This window comes from Bidens hawaiensis, unplaced genomic scaffold (assembly GCF_021521415.1).
Source record: "Bidens hawaiensis isolate Kalapana, Puna unplaced genomic scaffold, B.hawaiensis_p1.1 tig00031794_1, whole genome shotgun sequence".
In the NCBI taxonomy this organism is placed as follows: Eukaryota; Viridiplantae; Streptophyta; class Magnoliopsida; order Asterales; family Asteraceae; genus Bidens; species Bidens hawaiensis.
Window position 1 is genome coordinate 61,013 of NW_027495377.1, and position 20,611 is coordinate 81,623.

Consider the following 20,611-nt stretch of genomic DNA (forward strand, 5'->3'; position numbering starts at 1 on the left):
GTACCTTTTTTATCTCTATTTTACCTGTCTTTGAACTCTTTGATCCTAACCTGTTTTCCTGCCATCAGTTAAAGCATCAATAAAGAAGTACTGAAAACCCTAATTTGATGAGAGAGAGAGAGAGAGAGAGAGAGAGAGAGAGATGGGAAATGAAGCTTGCAAAAGGGTAATGGAGAGGAACAAATATCATTAGTGGATGTGAGAAGGCACTTAATGAAGTTAAAAGACAAAATGTGCTGAATCTCAAGTGGAAAGTAGTATACATGTATTATATATATACAATAAAAAAAAATATATTATATATAGAGGTTGGATCAAATACAAATAAAAATATTGTACAAAACGTGCGAACTGAAGGATTTACAAATTTTTTACGGTGGCATTTTTGTAATTAAAAGGTTTTCTCTTTTTCATCTTTCTGCTTCAAACACATCAATTAATTAAAGCTTTCAAAGCAATAGATTAATATAAATTACCTAATCGACCAGTTGTAGATACCATGTCAATCATTCAAATGTAAATACATAATCAATCAATCAATTAAAGAAATAAATTTCATAAACAAAAGTTCCTACAGAGACAAATTGATGCTTACAATTTATACTAATCCATCAATTGAAACTTATGAATTAAACTAATTGAGCAGCTACTTCTTTTTGCAAATGAAATTGATTGATGATTTGAAACTTGCAACAGAATTTTTTAAAACAACAAAAGGTTTAAAAACAGAGTATAATAGTTGCTGGTTATTACGCTTCAAAGGTTTTCAAATGATACTTAGAGTAATTATTTTCTTGAGTAGAGTAATTATATATTTGAATATTATAACCTAAACATATAACTAGAGTAATTTTTATCATAAGTAGAGTAAATATTTTACTGGTGTTGTGAGTAAACATAAACTAGAGTAATTTTCAATTTTAAGTAGCATAATTTTATATTATAAGTATATTAGTTTTCAATTTCAAGTAGTGTAATTTTATTACAAATAGAGTAATTTTCAATTTCAAGTAATGTAATTTTATATTATAAGTAGAGTAATTTCAATTTCAAGTAGTGTAATTTTATATTGCAACTAGAGTAATAAACATTTATAAAGTAATTTGTGAAACAGGGGGGATTGGTACATTGGTGGTTCGTTCGTCAATTCTAGAATAGTTTGTGGTAATTTGTTTGATTTCATTATTACACTAGTTATATAAAAAAAATTATTCTAGTAGAGTAATTATCCTATCTTCTTCTCCACCTGAGCATCCTTTAAAAACCGTAATACTTCTGAATATATAATCGCCTGGTTAGCGTATTACGTGGGTTCAATTGAACGATCGCGGAACTTAAATTGAAGTGTGCGACTCATGATTTTGGTTCTAAAATCAAATTATCTGATGGTTCTAAAATCAAACTAATTTGATGACGACGCGGGGCGATTTTGATGGAATTTGAGAAACAATTTAATGGAAGTGATTAAAATTGATGAAGATGCCGAGTGATTTGTATTTCTGAAGGGTGAAGAATCAATTTCTTATTATTTACGATTATGCCATCGCCCAAAATTCAAGTTTTGTTCAGTTCTCACGTTTAGTATGATTTTTCACTTTGTATGATAACCTTCCCCTTAATATATATATCCCGTTAAAACAGTAATACAATCCTAAGAACCAATTAGAGCGTTTTTCGGACAATGATCCTTAGTTCAATTCAAGTGGTTGAAGTGGGACACCCAAAGATTTCATATTGAAAAGGAAGAGGTGATGGGTTCAAATTCCACATGTAACAAAAAAATAAGGGTTCTAAGTTGGGCTAGAGACTCTCTCATCCCGAAGGTGGAATTAAGATGATCGGGTACGTGGTTCAATAGCCTTTTAAGTGATTCAAATTAATGAACATTAAGAAAATGGAGCATGTTTCGGGAAGAATACTTTTAGGTCACAAAACTTTGGTCGTAACTGATTTCACTAGTAATATTTGATTAAAAAGTGTTGGCCGCAAAAATCATCCACAAAATTAATGTTGGATCTTTTTTGTTAAATTTCAATCAATAAAAAGTTTCGGTTGCAAATCAGATTGGCTATAGGACATGCGACACCTTAGGCAAATTTTAAATTGTATTGTTGTGTCCACGGGAGAGATATAAGCCTTAAGCAACGTTTGCCTTAGACATCACCAACGCGTTTTCATGCAATGTCCGTGGATGAAAAACTCCACATGTAGTTAAGCGTAAAATCATTGGGTTCCTTGTAGGCAAAGCACACAATATTGATTCTCTTTTAGTCAGTCTAGGCCCCACTTATAGGAATTGTTCAAGCTCTTGTATGAGCATAGCTAGGCTCCTCGTATGAGCACAGTTTTGGTGGCATCTTTTCTACGTGTGTCGGTAATTGCAATTACATATGTGTGTGGATTCGGCCATGACATGGTCAAGAAGGTTTATGTGGTTCATATGCTCAGATTGACAAGATTGGATTGATTTGCGTTACGTACACACGATAAAGTATGGTTATATTCATGCTTCGGCATATCATATGCCATTGTATTTATATAATAATTGTCAGGTATTACAGATAGAACTGACTTAGCGTGTAGCTGAATTTTGTATACACATCGATCTTGTTAGCAGGTTAAGGAAGGAATAAGAATTTGCTGGAGCACTGCGGGTTATCCGCGCAGTTGGTAGCATCCATCACTTTTGAGTTTTGTTATGTTTTTGACGGCTATTATGATTTGATATTGTTTAAGACAAGTCGTAAGCTTTTAATTTCGTTGTGTTATGATAAATTCAATGTTCAAGAACTTTGCATGTGTAAACTCAACTTTCGAGACTTCTTAGGTTCCAAGCGTTTCACAAATATGAGGATGTGAGTTCAAATCCTTACACCTTAGACCCTAGTTTTCATTGTAAGTTTGTAACAGATTAATTAATAATTCACATTATTCGTAAGTTGAGACGCTTCCATGACACTTGAATTATGAGCAAATATGATATGAATTGATTATTCTTACACGTTTATATAACCTCATAAGCACACATATAATATGTATATATGCAGTGTAATAGTGTGTGTTAAACATTTTCAAATGCCTAGATGTGAATTTTTATTGGTGATATCTTCACTGCTACTTAATGCTGATTCGATTGCCATTATAATGTGTTTAATTCATAAGTAAAAAGTAACGAATATCTTAACTAAAAAGGAATATAAATAAAATCATATACAAACCCCACGAGAATCCATGTCGTAATATATAATTCCATATACTATTATATCATTTTCACAAGTTGACCAGAATACATTTTATTTTAAACAGTTGTTTAAATCACTGATCAACCTAATAATCTTCATTTCATCTTAGAAGGGAATTCATAAAAAACTCCATAGTTTAATATGCAACCCCTTATTATTTGTCACATGTGACTATACGAGAATAGAACACAAAACCTTCTTATTTTTAAATTAAATCCTTAGTGACTCACGTCAACCACTTAAGCAAAGAATCATTGGTTATTCACTAGAATACCTAGTGTTGGAATTTTCAAACACTATTTATTTTAAAGTAAATTCAAAATAGTAGGAGGTCAGCAGTATTATTCGTATATATTTTTGGAATAATTCGGTCAATATGTTGGATGATGATAAATGCGCCATCTTTCTTTCTTTTCCTTTTTCTCTTTTTACTTCTTGTACTGTTTTGAAACTTGCAAATCTATTCCACTTTTATCACCACTACCAAAATTTTTTCTTTCTCTTTTCTAAATATTTTTGAACTAAACTTATTTAAAGATAATGATATTTCCAGAAAAAATATGAAATTTTTAATATAACTTTCTAAACGAAAACATGGCAAATTGGCAAGTAAGAATGAGATATTGTAAATCAATATAAAACAAAACTACTTTAGTTCATAACAATCTCTTAGGGTTGTTTGATAATTTTATGCTAAATCATTAAAAGACATGACTGATTAAGAAGTAGTATCTGAATAACTTAGCATACATTTCTTAAACTTGCGTATTAAAAGACTTATGAACTATTAAGTGACTTCTTTTTACTTTTTATTGAAACAAACAAATTTTATCTCTGATCAATTCTGAAGTAAACTCTTAATGGAATTATTAAGAGTCAACTAAAGAGTCCCTTAATTTGTTATCATTCCATTATTTAATAAAATATATCAATTGATCAAGGGTTAAAAGGAGATAGATATATGATCATATCAAGTAGATATTATTCTCAACACTTTAAATATACGCGGTTAAAAACGTCATCATATATTAATTTATTTTCGTTGTATTTTTTCTTTTATTCTACGGGTTTTATTATTATAGTTATTTTAAGAGATGATTTTTGATGATTATGTTAAAAGTTAAGGGAACGCCCAAGCTAAACTCTATAGTCAGTGTGGGCCCGGTTAAGACAACATAGTTTGGTCAGAGTATGGCATCGGGTCTCTCTAAATTTGAAGAGTGTGGGGTAGCCTAAATACAAAAAAGTCAACATTAAAAAAAAGTTAGCTTGAAAGTTATGCCTTAAAGATAACATTTTTCTTGATGATATACGTCAGATATTGGCTAAAGTTGGTTAATAATTTAAGAGTTACACAAAAGGTATTATACTTAGAATTTGTCCTAATTAATAAAGGATTTATGACCGATTTAATGCCATAGAAATTTAGCTGTAGAATTTTGTATTGAATGAGGCAGGGGACCCCATAGCACCATTTCTCTTCATCATTGATATGGTAGCTTTAGGGATTGCCCCATCTAAGGCGTGCGAGCTCAGAAGCATATATCCTTCACGGTATTAAGACCCCCAAGAAGGGCAAAATTTATTCTCATTTGTTTTATGCCGAAATGCACTTTTATCCTTGCCTAATTTAGCAATAATCCTTCTGTGCTTCTTCCTTGCATTGGGCTTAAATGTAAACTTCAACAAAAGTAAACTTCTTGGTGTGGGAGCTGATTCTTTTTAGATTGAAAGGAAACCTCTATGCTTCATTGTCAACAAGACTCCTCGTTTACATGTTTTAGGTCGCTCAGATAGATGCAAATGCGAACCTATCAAAACAATGGAGTCCTCTTGTGAAAAGATAATTAAACGGTAAGGTTGTGTTGTGGGGGCGCTTTGGGGGTCTTTAAAGCCCATGAACACCATGCCGGGGCGGCATGAGGGGGGGGGGGTTGCTTTCTCTCTCTCATTCACACGCATACAGCCATACACATACACATGTACACAAAAACATACAGGGGCTTAAAACCACAACGTTATAGAGAAGGGTTTCGAAACCCCGTTTACAATGTGACGATGATATGAAAGCCCCTCCAAAACACACAACTTAACAATCCATATGAAAATTAAAACATTTGTCTTTCGGATGGAAACTAACGCTCATTAAAGCAATTCTCGGGATCCCCCACCCTCTCCCACCTCCACCCCATATTATTTATACTAAATAAAAAAAGAAATATAATATATTGGATAACAATATAAAATAAATTATCCAACACCATTTTGGTAAATAACTCTCAGATAATTCTAAAACTTCTATAATATATAGGTGTGTATACATCTATCTTAATAAAACAAATTAATTCCAAATATAACCTAGGTAAAAACTTATATTAATCAATTTATAAAATACATAGAATACGACATTTGTACCTTTAAAAGAAACTTTCTATTAGAACTTTTAAACTAAGGGGGTGTTTGGTCTAGCTTTTTTAACCAATCTTATAATTTTTTTAGTTTTTTTTACAAAACAAGCTTAATTTTATGTTTGGTTTAGTTTTTTAAGCTTATGCTTAAAAGCTTATATAAGCTAATTTGAAGAAGTTTATTTGTGTAATGGTGTAAGTTACTCATTTGCCCTCAAATTAGATTAATAAATTATTGAAGCAACTTATTTATGTAACAAATTAAAAAATGATGAATCTAACAACTTATTATCAACTGTAGAATATAAGCTAATCCAAACATTTAAAAAGCATAAGCCAAAAAATAAAAGTGAGACCAAACACCCCCTGAGTATGTACGAACACTAAACTTCAACTTCAACTCAATACAAAGTACGTCAAGATCGATGACATTGCTGCACAGAATTTTGTTGGGCATATTTACCCCTTACTCCTTGGTACACACATTTTTTTTTTCAACTGTTAACTTTTATACACAACCGGTAAGAGCCGCAAAACAAGCTTCCTCCACAACCCGGAAGGAAGAGACCCACCGCAAACACTATATAAAAATGAACTTAAACCATTTTTTCAAAACACGTGACGTTTGTTTGTCGCTTCTATATTGAATTTTAAGTATTTTTAGCAAATAAAATTATCCTGGTAAATAACATAAGGTACAGTACGTAGGTAAACAGTGAAGTTGTGCATGTCAACTGTTTGTCGTACGCTGCTGGACTTTTTGACCCATATTGTACTGTAGCATGTCTTCAGCCTGTAACTGTTTAGGCCCATTTGTCATTTTCTCCAGTTTTATAATTTTTTTTAAGTTTTTTGAATAATGAATTGTGATTTATCATTATATAATTCAATTTAAAGCTAAAATAGAATAATGATCAAGAAACCATCCATTTTCTAATTTATGCTACGTTTCAAATTGTTTAAAAAGTAATAAAAGGTTACAAATTTCTGTTATAGATTTATACCATTTGAAATGAAAAATTGAAATAAACATGTCAAGTTATGAGGCATGGAGAAAACGCTAGATTAAATCTATTATGATTTTGAGCGCCATGGAAACTCAAGTGTTTCAAGGGGCAAACCCCATAGACAATGGGGTTCCAAGAAACACCACTCTAGCAAGCCTCGGAGCCTCGGGGGCAGTGCCCCAATTGGTTCCAATGATGTTCAAAGGAATGAGCCTCTCATGAGAGTCACATAGAGATCAATGGGAACTGAGAGCAATGAAAAATAGTTACCAATAGATCTTGTCAGGAATATCCTTGAAAACCCCTAAATATTCCTAGGGACGACGGAGCATTGTAGTGTCCTTAAGTGCTACCTCATGATTCTCCTTTTTTCAGTTGTACGTTGAGACACGTCATGTTTGTCACAAGATGTGTTTGTACTCATTTAGGGAGTCCGCAGTACATTGTAGAGATCTCTCGAGGTTCAAGTACCGACACGATTTGATTAGGGATGTTGTTTTTGACACTTGCAGGGGCACCAAAATATCTATTAAAAAACAAGTACTTGTGTATTTTTTGGGTGACCCGCAAGAAGGAATGTCAACACTTAGACCAACTGAAATTTTGATCTTGGATGGATGGGAGGGGAAACGTTTGTGTGTAGTGACGGATCCAGGAATTTTTTTCAGGTGATGCACTTCTTTTAGGTGCTTCAATTTCATAGAGTCGGGTATAAAAAATTCCGGGTCGGTTTGAGGTTCGGGTCGATTCGATGGTTCAGGCAAAGTTCATTACATAATAAAAATACGATAAAATAATAAAAGAGACACCGTCATTGAAAATATCTCTTGATTCATATAGGGTTGTTCACGGTTCGGTTTCAACCTGTGAAACCGTCCAAACCGTTAATCGGTTTGGTTTCATGGTTGGTTTTTTTCTATAGCTTTCGGTCGGTCGGTTTCAAATTTGCAAATCGTAATGAACGGCTTGGTTTACGGTTTCTACCAAAAACCGACCGTATAAAACCGGACCGAACCATAAGATTTAATAATACATCTTAACTGTTTAGATATTTAATAATATATATATTATATTAAGTTTAATTTAAAAAAAACCGCACTTAAGAATATTTGAAGTTTAAAACAATTTGTGGGCTTTGCATTAGCCATCAAACTCTCAAAGTCCCTTGTGTATCTTTTTGTTAGGCAAGAAAAAAAGACTTTTATTTTGTTAAGTTGCACTCAGTGGCGGATCCAGGAATTTTTTTTGGGTGGTGCACTACTTTTATATGTTTCAATTTCACCGAGTCGGGTATATAAAATTCCGGGTCGGTTTGAGGTTCGGGTCGGTTCGATGGTTCGGGAAAAGTTCATTACATAATAAAAATACGATAAAATAATAAAAGAGACACCGTCATTAGAAACTAAAAAACACATAATATCAATACAATAGTCTTTATGAATTAAAAAAAATTCTTATAGTTGTTCCCTACGAGTCTTCATCTTTTGAAATCGTTGCATTACTTCTTCAACCGAAACTTGTTGGAGGAATTCCCTTTCAATGTAACAAATGCAAGAATCGTTCATGTATTCATCACCCATCCTATTACGCAAATCCGTTTTCACATTCTTCATTGAAGAAAAACATCTTTCAACACTTGCCGTTGCAACCGGCAAAACCAATGATAACTTTATTAAACGATACACTAACGGATAATCAATGGGTAATCTTGTTTTCACCATCATTTTAGCAAGATCACCTAAGCCACTCAAGTTGGCAAACCGCTTATCTTCTTTCACGTTAGTAATGTAGTGGCCAAGTTCATATACAAGCTTATCCTTTTCATCAAAATCAAAATCACATGGATACATCTCGGCCAAGTTTATCAAGTTTACTATACTAAAGGCACTAAAATTACAAGACGGGCTCAAAGAACTTATATTAGTAAGCAATTTAGTGGTTACCTCATTAAAGCGGCTTCCAAGCTCTTGAATTTGCATATCGAGAACCGTGTTGAAATTATTAACCACATAATGATGACGATTGGTGATACTGGTCTTCTTTCTTTTAAATCTCGGGTCAACATACTCGGCTTCCATATCAACCACTTCAATTTCATATTTTTCACAAAAGGATGTGACATCTTCCAAAAGTGAGTCAAAACCTTCAAGTCGATACCTTTTTAGGCCTTCATCAGTTAACTTAACTAGCTTAACTGCATTCAACATATCTTGATCTTTTCTTTGAAGCGCTTGACACAATGTGTTAGTAACACCCAAGATGTATTTCATCAAATGTAAATAAAATACAAAATTAAAAGTTTTTATGAATTCTTGAAGCCCACGTGATTCATTTTGGTAATTTGAAAACTCTCCCAATTTTTCTATATATTCAAGCACGTCAATAACACAAGGATATAAAGTAAGCAAACGGAGAATTGTTTTTTCATGAGAACTCCAACGTGTATCCCCAGCTCTTGCAAGTGACAACTCTTGATTCTTTCCACTTCCGGTTTCAACTTCCGAATTCAATCCCAAACTTTCTCTTTGACTTTCTCTTAACAAATCTATTCTTTTACAAGATCCACCAACAACATTTACTAAATTTGATAATTCTTTATAAAGTCTGTAAATCTCATAATGTTTGGTTGCAAGGCCCACAACAACAAGTTGAAGTTGGTGAGCAAAACAATGAACATGATATGCCGAAGAATTTTCTTTCAAAATTAAAGCTTTCAAACCATTAAACTCACCGGACATGTTGCTTGCACCGTCATATCCTTGGCCTCTTACTCTACCAATACTCAAGTTGTGGCGAGCAAATAGGTCATCAATTGCAGCTTTAAGAGATAACGCGGTTGTTTCCATAACATGAACAAGGCCAATAAATCGCTCCTTCACAAATCCTAATTTATCAACATATCTTAAAACCACGGCCATTTGTTCTTTTTTAGAAATATCTCTCGATTCATCAACTAATATGGAAAAGACATCATCATTAAGTTCTTCAAATATCCTCTTTAATACTTCTTCTGCAAAACAATTACAAAGTTCTTTCTGGATTGATGGAGACGTCATTTGATTATTCCCGGGAGCATTACCCAATATAACCTTACCAATTTCTTCACTTAGTTCTCCAAACACTATTAAGAACTCAATAAAATTTCCCCTGTAAAGAGATTCTTCAGACTCATCATGACCATGAAAAGCTAATGAACCATTCAACAATGCTTTGGTAAGTCTAGCCGAAGCATGTAATCGGATTCTATATTGTTTTTTATGTAGATCTGTTCCCTTATCAATGGCCACAGGTATAGACTGAGCTTGGTTAAGTAAGTCTTTCCCCTTTTTACGTGCTTTGTTGTGAAAACTATTGATTTTTCCAACATGATTGCTAAATTTCTCCCGACACCTATTCCAACATCGCAATCCTTCACTTAGAAATGCATCATTTTGTCCACTTTTCTTAAACAAGTAACAATGCAAACAATACACTTTATCCGCTTTGACACTATATTCCAACCAATTTCCAAATTCACTAGTGTACCATTCCTCATTAAAGCGTCTTAATTTACCACTAAAATTTGTTAGAGGACAATCATGCCCGGTTGGTTGACATGGACCTCTAAGTAGATATGCCCGTCTAATTTCATCTTTTTGACTTGGGTGATAAGATGAAATTAGTTGCCTTTCGGAAGGATCCCATGGTAGATCATCCAAATTTATTTTTAATGGTTTACTACTTGAAGATGATGATCCAAGGTTCGATGGTTCACTTTGATAATATTTCTTCATATTCAAAATACCTACAAATCAACAATTTCAAACTAACAAATTTAAAACTAAGAAACTAACAAAAACTAACAAACTAACAAATTAAAACCAATAATCTAACAAACTAAAACTAAATTTAACAAATAGCTTAACATTTAAGTAGTTAAAAACACCTAACAATTATGAACAATAATCTAACAGTTAAGTGTTAATAACACTTAACAATTATGATTTATGAACAATTAACACTTAAAAATAAATTATTACCTTCAAAGTGGGAGCCGAGAGGATTCGAGACTGATAGGGACGGCGGTGGACGGTGGTCAGTGGGCAGTGGACGACAGGACGGTGGTCAGTGGGCAGTGGGCAGCGGGAGTGGCTGAGGGTGGACGGTGGTCAGTGGGCAGTGGGCAGCGGACGGCGGTGGACGGTGGTCAGTGGGCTGCCGGCTGGGCAGTGGCTGGCTGCGAGCTGTAGTGTTGTTTGTTTGCGATTTGCGAAGAGACTCAACTCTCAAGAGAGGCCAGAGGCGCTGCAGCTGCTTTGCTTATGTTATAAAAAACCCTAACATCAGTTAGGGTAACTTAGTAAAAAAAAAAACTATTAAAAACGGGAATAGAACTTGCGACCTCGGGGTTACAAAACCCACAAACTACCAGCCGGGCATGCACTTTATATGTTTTTAAGATGGTTCCTGTATAATTTATAGGGTGGTTCCTTTATTATTTTCTATATATAAATACACTATAATTTCGAAACTCGGGTGGTTCCGCGGAACCACCCGTTACTACCGTAGATCCGCCCCTAGTTGCACTATTAGTTATGTTCATATTTCAAGGATTGTTGGCTTTATAAGGCTAATGTTATGTTTATTGTTAGATGTTAATCTTGTTAAGTCTCCAAGCTTCCTATTCATTGTTAAGTTTTATAAATTTTAGCTTTAACCTATATCCTGCACTTGTATATTGTATAATTTTTATAGAGGCTTAATAAAGCCCAAACCGTGAAACCAAACAGGATTCAAACCTTTACTATTAGTTTGGTTTGGTTTGGTTTTAAATCTTAACGGTTCGGTTTTGGTTTTTGATTATTAAAAACCGTTGGTAATGGTTTGGCTTCGATTTGACCCAAAATCGTCAAAACCGGACTGTGAACACCCCTAATTCATAATACCTACAAATCAACAATTACAAACTAACGAATTAAAAACTAAGAAACTAACAAACTAACAAATTAAAACCAACAATCTAGCAAATTAAAACTAAATTTAACAAATAACTTAACAATTAAGTAGTTAACAATCAAGAACAATTAACAAGAAGTCAACAACAGTTAACATTTAACATATGAATGTAAACTTACCTTCAAAGTAGGAGGATTCGAGCAATCAAGCTTCCAGGAAGAGTAGAAGGCAGGAGGATTGGAGGAAATCAGAAATGCAGAAGCTGTGTACTGGTCGTCTTGTCGGCCGGAAAAGCGGAGGCGGTGGTCGGAGAACGGCTGATTGCCTGAACATGGGCGAGGGGTCAGGGGAAAACGGCCGGAAAAGAGTGGTCGGCCGTTACGTTTTGTTGTGTCTGTGTGTTCTATTAGTAATAAAAACCCTAATTGATATAATGATATAAGAGCTAGGTAAGTTAAAAAAAATGTTCAAAAAAAAAACTGTGGAAATCGGAATCAAATCTGCGACCTGTGGGTTACAAAATCATCGCCTTACCGGCTTGACTAGTCTTCCTAATTTATAAGGTGGTTCCTCTAATATTTTCTATATATAAATACACTATTATTTCGAAACTCGGGTAGTTCCCTGGAACCACCCATTTCTACATTAGATCCGCCCCTGTTTGTGTGTAGATATACAGGGGTTTACCCATTGTTCGCTTGGGAAAGTAATGTTTCTTCACAATGTGTCAAGCTACGTTAAAAGTTGTTTCATGCAGAGTGACCAAACATGAGAAACCATACCTTGAACCCAACACATGTGTATACCATTGCATTTGATACTTTTGGTTTCCTTGCACCTTAATTTGCAAAACTACTTAATCGGGTCCAAGGGGCCAGGAATAATAATGCAACAACTCCAAGATTTATTAGTATGAAATACGGACTAGGACGTAACTTGTTACCCGTTTGTATTATATTTCGATGTAAATACTCCTCTTTGACGAAACTTTAATGAAAAAACCAGAAAATTTTCAATTTACCTCATATGCGAAGAGCTGATCATATAATTACAAAATTTAATGTTATATAAAACCAAGATCTCTTTTTAAACAATAAATAAACCCCGTGTTGAAAAATATAAGATCCACTGTGGCCAAAGTTCACCTTAATTACTACAAAGATATAATATAATGTACTTAATTAATTAGTGTTTGACCGTTGAAGGTGGCAAATTAGAGTGTAGGTGCATGAAGGAAATCATTAGGAGACAAAAAAGAAAAGGAAGATATAACTAATACTACTCCGGTAGGTGGCAGGTGGTGTCCCGACGGCATGGTGGTGACGGTGTTGGTTATTGAAGTGTAGCTACATGCTTGTTTAATCTTCTAGAAAGCCAAAATCTGAAGAAACAAACGACAATTAAGGAAGACTTGTTTTTCAAGTCAATGGACTAGCTATTAAGTACTATGATGACCCAAATCTCCTCTAAATTCAGTGGGGCCCATCTTGTCAATCACTTTGCTTTATCACCACCTGAAGAAGATAATTCAATTTTTATATGGTGATCATGCATTTTGACTTGGGATGACCTCGGATAGAATCAGGTGTTCAAGTAATTGAACTGGATTCATTAAAAAAGTTTTGATTAGTGGATTTTAATAATTTTAACTTTGACATATTGACCGGGATTAGTCATAACTGAAGAAATATTTTCTGACAATCCCAACTTTCAGGTTTTAATCTATTTTCTTCCAGCAATTGAGAAGTAACCTCGATCATTACCTTTTGATGGCATGAAAAACACGTATAAGATTGGTAGAGGAAGATAGGTTGAAAGTTGAGACTCTTAGAAAACAAGTCTTTAGTCAAATTTGGGATTATTGAAATCGAATAACTCTGAAGAAACCTGAATTGATTTGAATTCGGTTCAAACTTGTTTAAATTTGTAATAATATAATTTAACTTATTGCACTCTTTTCCTATGGATCGTCCAATGATTTAGTATATATTCATCGTAATCGTCATCAACTACCTATGGATCATCCAACACATATTCTTCTTCGGTAGTATTTCATCACTCCTCTTCTGGCGGAGGGATTGGATCTTCAACAACTATTGGGTTTGGGTTTTCTGTTACGTCTTCTAGGGCGATTTCGAAACTGAGAGAATGTTATTTCGTTGATTTGCCATGAGCACAAAACGAAACGATAGTTGAGAAGTGAAGATGAAAGCCTAGAAGTTTAGTTTTATAGTCGTTTTTAGAACCAGACGCTAGATATATTATTTATGAAAATAAAATAAAAATAATTGAATTATATAACCAATTAAAAGTAAATATGTAATAGTGGGAAAAGGCTAATATGTTGCTGACTCTTAACGCCTGACGAGTGTATGAAAAAAATATGAGGAAACTTCCTCTGCTCTTAGTACTCTTACAATTATTGCTTTGATAAGGGAGACAAAAAACAAATGACAAAAAGATGATATGAAAGTTCATGCAAAGATCTTAAACCTTGTACATGCCGACAATTCTTTTTGTCAAATATCATTTGACCACTTAATAATGTCAATCATTGTCACATATTTCTACACGGTTTATCTCACACATAATTATCTTATACAGTTATCTACTTTTAAATATATATAAAAAAGGATTAATTAGCATTCTCCTATATATATAATTTAGGGTCATAACTCATAAAAATAGGCACCCAGTTAAAACACTAAATTAATCTTTTCACAAAATTAAACCAAAATGACAGGAGACACTTTCCATCTTAAACAAAAGATTAAGAAAGGTTTATGGAGTCCTGAAGAAGATGAAAAGCTCTTCACCTACATTAACAGATTTGGTGTTGGCTCATGGGCTTCTGTTCCTCATCTTGCTGGTCTCTCTTTCTCTCTCTCTAGATATACATGTCATATAGATATGTGTATGTATGTTTTCAAACGTTTGATTTACAACCAGGATTGCAAAGGTGTGGAAAGAGTTGTAGGCTTCAATGGCTAAACTACTTGAGGCCTGGTCTCAAAAGAGGTAGCTTTTCACAATAAGAACAAGATATCATCCTTCACCTTCATCAACTTCTTGGAAACAAGTATGTAGAAGAGCGTTCAATGCATAATCAATTTTAAGTAAAAAATAGTTGTGATAAACGCCTAAAATTTGCACTTGTTGGCTTTAAATATGATACATAAGACGGCTATATAACCATCTACCGGCTACATTTCTCTGTCACTTCATCTGACCAACACTTGTGTAGTGGGGTGTTCAATACATAATCAACTTTAAAGAAAGAAATGTGAGAACCACAAACATTTTTAATTGGTGTTTTAGTTATGATATAAAGCGGTTATATAACCATCCAATGTAAAATTGGTTTTGTATCACTGGTTTAGAAAAACAAAATTTGTGTTTTAATACTATCTAATTGAATCTAACACCACAGGTGGGCTCAGATTGCTAAAAACTTGCCTGGAAGAACAGACAATGAAATCAAGAATTTTTGGCACTCATACTTGAAGAAAAAGTTGATTAATCAAGGGTTTGATCCAAACACCCATGAACCAATTCCCATCCCCAAAGAAGGTCACAAAAGCATTATCTCAAGTGCAATGACAGTTGAACTACAGGAAGTTATTCATAAGAACAACAATGACGAGTTGACATTAGAAGATAATTTCATGAAAAATAACATGTTTTCAGACGAATTTGAAATGAGTATCGATTCAATGTGGTTTGATTGCAATCTTTTTGCTAGATATGATCTAATGAGTTGTGGAAAATCATCACCAAGTTTTGATTTTTCTGATGCTCTGGCTTCAAGAACATTGATGGATACATTCTTAAAAGAGGAATCAAGAGAGAGTTCAAGCTGCACTAACTATTCAAACATGAACAACCTTTCTGCAGAAATCTTTAAATATGAAGAATGGGATACAAGTACATGGCAAGAATTGCAGAAGTTACAAGTTTCTAATCCAAGAGATTCTGATACTTTGCTAACAGAAAATCTTCTAGAAGTGTTTTTCACTAATTAATAGACGAAAATCACGAGTTCAGTAATACTAACGGCTTCCAAAAGCATAGAGGACGTATACTAGCAGGTCCTCATTTGACATCAAGAAATTAAATAACACTCGCGTCGATGGGCATGAAGATTCTGTAATTTGTTTTGAGTGTGTCATTAATATTAACTTTTAATCTTGTTATAGAGCTACATAAAGGGTTCGTGTTTGATTTGTTAAAAGGGTTAGTGTAACCTCTTTTTTGAAGGTTATGTATTGACCATGAATAAATATATCTCGATTGGTTAAGAAGTATGCATGCTTGCCAACTCGTAAAGACTGGACGGTATATTTAGATAATTGCGGCAATATTAACAAGGAAAAGATAACGAACGTTATGTAATTGAACCATGATCTTTTAGTATTAGACAAAACTTTTACCTAGTACAGAACAAAGGTTAACTGGTTTCCTGTTCAAATTCATCTCCTTCAGACTCTTCTGCATTATCAGCATCATCATCATCCGCTTCATCGTCAAAGTCTTCTTTGTCATTCTCAACTGTTGTTTTCCCAATCACAATAAGGTTGTTGTTTATCTTCCTGATGTCATTGTACTGCAAAATGAAATTCATCACATATATTATTAGTAATAAACTAATAATAACTACGTAGCGGATTCAAACACAAGACCAATTTGAAGCATTCTCAAGTTGTCATCTTGCTGAACTTTGATCTTGAAACAATTATGATTTAACTTAATCATCAGCAATCAGGATTCAAAAACCTACCATATGATATCTTAACCTTATACTGGATATCAAATCTTATACTGATTATTCAATTTTGAAACCTAACAAAAAATACAAGTATGCGATGTACATACATATTAATCTAACACTAAATTAAATTTTGAAGCCTGTTATTATACCATATATCCAGTCCATCTAGAGTTCAATTTTGTGTCCAATAGTCGTTCAAAACACTCAATTAGGTTTTTGCAACAAGGTTGCTATTTATCTTCCTAGTGTCATTGTACTGCAATAGCAAATTCATCACACATATTATTAGTAACACAAACATGTGACTGATCTAAACACAAGACCGATTTGAGGCATCCTGAAGTTACCATTTTGATGAACTATGCACTCTGAACGATGATGAGTTATTTGACCTATTTAACAGATGACTCGGATTTACTCTTGAAACACATTATGATTTAACTCAATTATCAGCAATCAGGATTTAAAAACCTACTACATGATAATCTGAAATGGGGCTGTAAACGAGTCGAGCCAACATGAGTTCGATTGGGCTCAAAATTAAACGAGGCAGCTCGGCTCAGCTCTAGCTCAATCTCGGAGTTATACGAGCCTAAGACCGAGCCATGTGCCGGAGCTCGGCTCGGTTACAAAAATGAGCTGGCTCGGCTCAGGTCGTTTCAAATCAAGTTTCTTTAACTAGCTTTATTCGAGCTTTTACCGAGCGATCTTTTTAAACAGCCCTAAATTCTGAAATCTAACTAAAAATACAAGTATGTGATACGCATACATGATACATATTAATCCAATGCTAAATTCAACAGAAACCTGCTATTAAACCATACATCTAGAGTTCAATTTTGCATCCAATAGCCATTCAAACCTGTTACTAAACCATAGATCTGCTCAATCTGGAGTTCAATAATAGTTCAAAACACAATTAGGTTTATAGTTTTCACATATGAAACTTAATCATCATGATTCAGAAATTAAAGTAAAGGAAGATCGAATTCATATCTAAAATTCATGAAATCGGCAACTTATAACACAAGCATATGCATGGCTGATTGAATTTAAGAAATTAGACGGTTAAGATGTAGGTACGGACGGACGGACCTTTTCTTCGAGTTCTGATTCTTCAATAGCAAGGAGTAATTCTTCGCAGTGTGGCTTAGGCCACTGCGGCGCAAGTAGGTGTGACGTCGGAATGATCCTCGTCGCCGTCGGAAACTGCAGCATCTTCACCGGGTTAGGTTACAATAGGGGTGGCTCAATTTTCAAATGCTATCAATTATATAATTTTATGGTTTTTTTTTTTTGTTTCACTTTTCAAAACGGAGTCTCTTTAGTTCTGCTTTGACCGACTATATTGTTTTAATAATTAGACTCACGCTGGTTTTAGAGTTTGGTTTTGGCGTTCTTCTGAAAAATCATACCGCTGGCTTACACTTGACAGTTGTTGTGCCGTCACAAGAGCAGAATAGGGATGAGCAAAAATCGGTATGGTACCAGCACCGAACCGTAAATTTCGGTACCGGTACCAAGAATTTGCGTTTTTCGGGATCGGGATTTTCGGGAGCGGTCGGTACCGATCTCATCCCTACCCCACGGTTTATACTCAGAGAATGAAGATGATTGAATGAACAAGTGCCACGTCAATTATCCAAATGACCATTTCAAAGAAAAACTATGGGTTTAGTCCATTTGTTTAGCGGAATAAGAGGGACAAAACCCAATAATTAATTACTCGTATTTTAAGTTTGACCAAATTTGTGTGACCGAGTATCTTAACACAACTATTCTACGACTATAAGTATAAAGTGTTTTCTTGGTTATAATACGGTTTTAGTTCCGTTGACAGATAAGTTAACATCTTAATTTTAGTTTGGTGGTATTGATAAATAAGGAAACAACTTAACGAATCTCTAGACAACAGTGTAATGTAAGCCTAACACTAGAAACATAATCATAAACAACTTTCTCGACAAGTCACCAAATAAAATAAGATAGCAAATGAACGAGCAAATGAGAAATTAGAATGAACTAGATTACTAAAGTGAGAAATAAGACTAGCACATAAACAGTTTTTATCTATTTTTTTTTTTTAACTTAATCTAGCTAATTTCTCATCTGCAAATTAGCCTTTCCCATGGGTTATTCTAACCTTGTGTCAAGACGTATGGGCCAAGGGATAATCTAAGATAGATAGTTTCTATAGGATGTAGGCCTCTCAAAAGGTAACGGATGCGTGCAAAAGTTTCCCCGGGCCAGACAGAGATTGGCCCTCGAGTGAAAAGGCGGAATGAAGCTTATAGACAATCCCATCTGTATTATCTATGAAATTCGAACCTGAACTATCTTTACGATTCAATATTTATGTATCATCGGCTCTTCTTATTTCTATTGATTTGCGTCTAGCCTACCTAATCTAGATTCTGTCTTCTCTCTTCTTTTATTGTCCTTCTGTCCTGTCCTAGTTCTTGGAATGCTTCAAATTCTACTTGAGCATCCAAATTTGGGTCACTAGTCACTACTTCACTTTCGGTCACCCATGAATATTTAGCCTTACAATATAGTCCTTACTGATTGACACGGATTCCACACGTAATATAAATGAGAAATTAGTAATAGTAATACTTAAAAGTCAAGCAAATAATGTATGCCTAGTATTGAACATTATATATAGATTGTAGGTATTGTGCTTTTTCCTCACTTGGATAGTTTTCTGAATCACATAACTTTTAAAATTGAAGTATTTCGTGAGTACCCAATAATCTGATAAGACGGAAAGATTTCTCCAAAAGAATAAGTTCTTATATGCTAAAATTAGGTGTATACGAAATCAGATCAAATGATTGCTTATAGAGTTTGAAGCATTACAATGGTTGGAGTGAAACGTCACAACCTTTAAAAAAAGATATAGAGTTTGAGGAGTAATCGCTGCAATTACATTAGTAGGAAACCACTATCTAGACCCACATCGATACCAAGGTTCAAAGTTTCTACCGAAGAACAATATGCTACCTCAGGCTAGCTGCTACATAATCTTTATTGTTACCGATAGGCAAAGTTTTTACTACTAAACTAACTTGCTATTGATCAACAGTACTTGACTTGGTTTCTAGCGAACTCTTAGAACTACCTATACCAATCAGTAGCAATTTGCTACTTATTTCCAGCCACTTTTGAAGATCATTTTTCATGCAACTTTTAATCATCTATGCTTACCTCGAACCACTTTGGAAGATCGTTTTCAATTGCTACCAATCAGCGTGACCTCGACCAAGGGTGTTTGCCCACATGGACCCCACGAGGGGCCATTCTCTTGTACCTGCCAGGCTGGTGCCCCTTAGAAGCTCCTTTTTCAATTAGAAGCTCCTTATTGTCAAATCATAATAAATATTGAATAAGTGAGTACTATTTCACACCTCCCAACTTGTATCAAATGTTTATTATGATTTTTTTATAAACTTGATTTCCATCGTCTCACTTTTGTTAAAGTGGAACAATGGTAATCAAAGCAACAAAGAACCAAATGAAAAATTACTGGGTGAGAAGTGATGTTTGCTCAAAAAGTTTAGAGCTTTTCTGAATTGAATAATAAACTGAAAGTTACAGGTACATAAAAATAGAAGAAAACAAAACGTCACTTTCACCAATACTCTGGCCTAAAGAAAAGGAGACTAACCAGGACAAAATAACAACCTATTGCCCACTAATAAGACTTATTCAGCTACTAAATAATAAAACATAAAACAAGAAAATAAACAATTATTCCTTAGAATAAAACACACTGCACGAACTTGGGAGTAGGAAATGCAAGAACTTTAACAACTTTCTCTCGGTCTCAATCCCTCGTTGATTTATAGTAACTAATCTAGTCGTCTCAGTTCTTACCTTTTTGTACTACTCGCTGTCCCATGTTACTTTAGGGTGCTTCATCATGTCATTAGCCACTTTTATTTTTAAGCACTCGTAGTTTATTCGATTCATAACTAATCCCGTGTATACTTTTATTGTTCAAACTCCGTAGTAAACCTTGTGTCCTTGTCCGTAAATCTTTATAGTTATAGTCATATATGCCATCCGGTAAAGAAACCTATCAACGTGTCTCCTAACCGTGTTCATCGCAAAATCATCACTAACTATAATTTGTAATTCATCGATTCATGAACAAATTTCACGTGATTAATTTATGTTTGCATATCACTATATATGTAATGAAATCTATAAATATGGTTATTCTACGTCCTATCCCAACTCTATTTATTT

The 20,611-nt window shown here is 34.1% G+C and overlaps 1 protein-coding gene, 1 long non-coding RNA gene and 1 pseudogene across 3 annotated transcripts; 1 reads left to right on the plus strand and 2 right to left on the minus strand.

Annotated features, from left to right (window-relative positions):
• Positions 1-8,111: 8,111 nt before the first annotated feature.
• On the minus strand, positions 8,112-10,192 carry LOC143582593 (uncharacterized). The gene is made up of 2 exons (XM_077065116.1): positions 10,131-10,192; positions 8,112-10,047 (listed from the first exon to the last, which is right to left on the minus strand). The coding sequence occupies exons 1-2, from the start codon at positions 10,190-10,192 to the stop codon at positions 8,112-8,114; spliced, it is 1,998 nt and encodes a 665-aa protein (XP_076921231.1).
• A 4,108-nt stretch (positions 10,193-14,300) lies between these two features.
• LOC143582585 (uncharacterized) lies at positions 14,301-15,860 on the plus strand (annotated as a pseudogene). Its single transcript, XR_013143995.1, has 3 exons — positions 14,301-14,461; positions 14,542-14,671; positions 15,023-15,860. The product of XR_013143995.1 is annotated as an uncharacterized LOC143582585 (transcript).
• Positions 15,861-15,959: 99 nt separating this feature from the next.
• LOC143582586 (uncharacterized) lies at positions 15,960-17,584 on the minus strand. The gene is made up of 2 exons (XR_013143996.1): positions 17,456-17,584; positions 15,960-16,195 (listed from the first exon to the last, which is right to left on the minus strand). It is a non-coding gene; the product is annotated as an uncharacterized LOC143582586 (long non-coding RNA).
• Between the last annotated feature and the right edge of the window lie 3,027 nt (positions 17,585-20,611).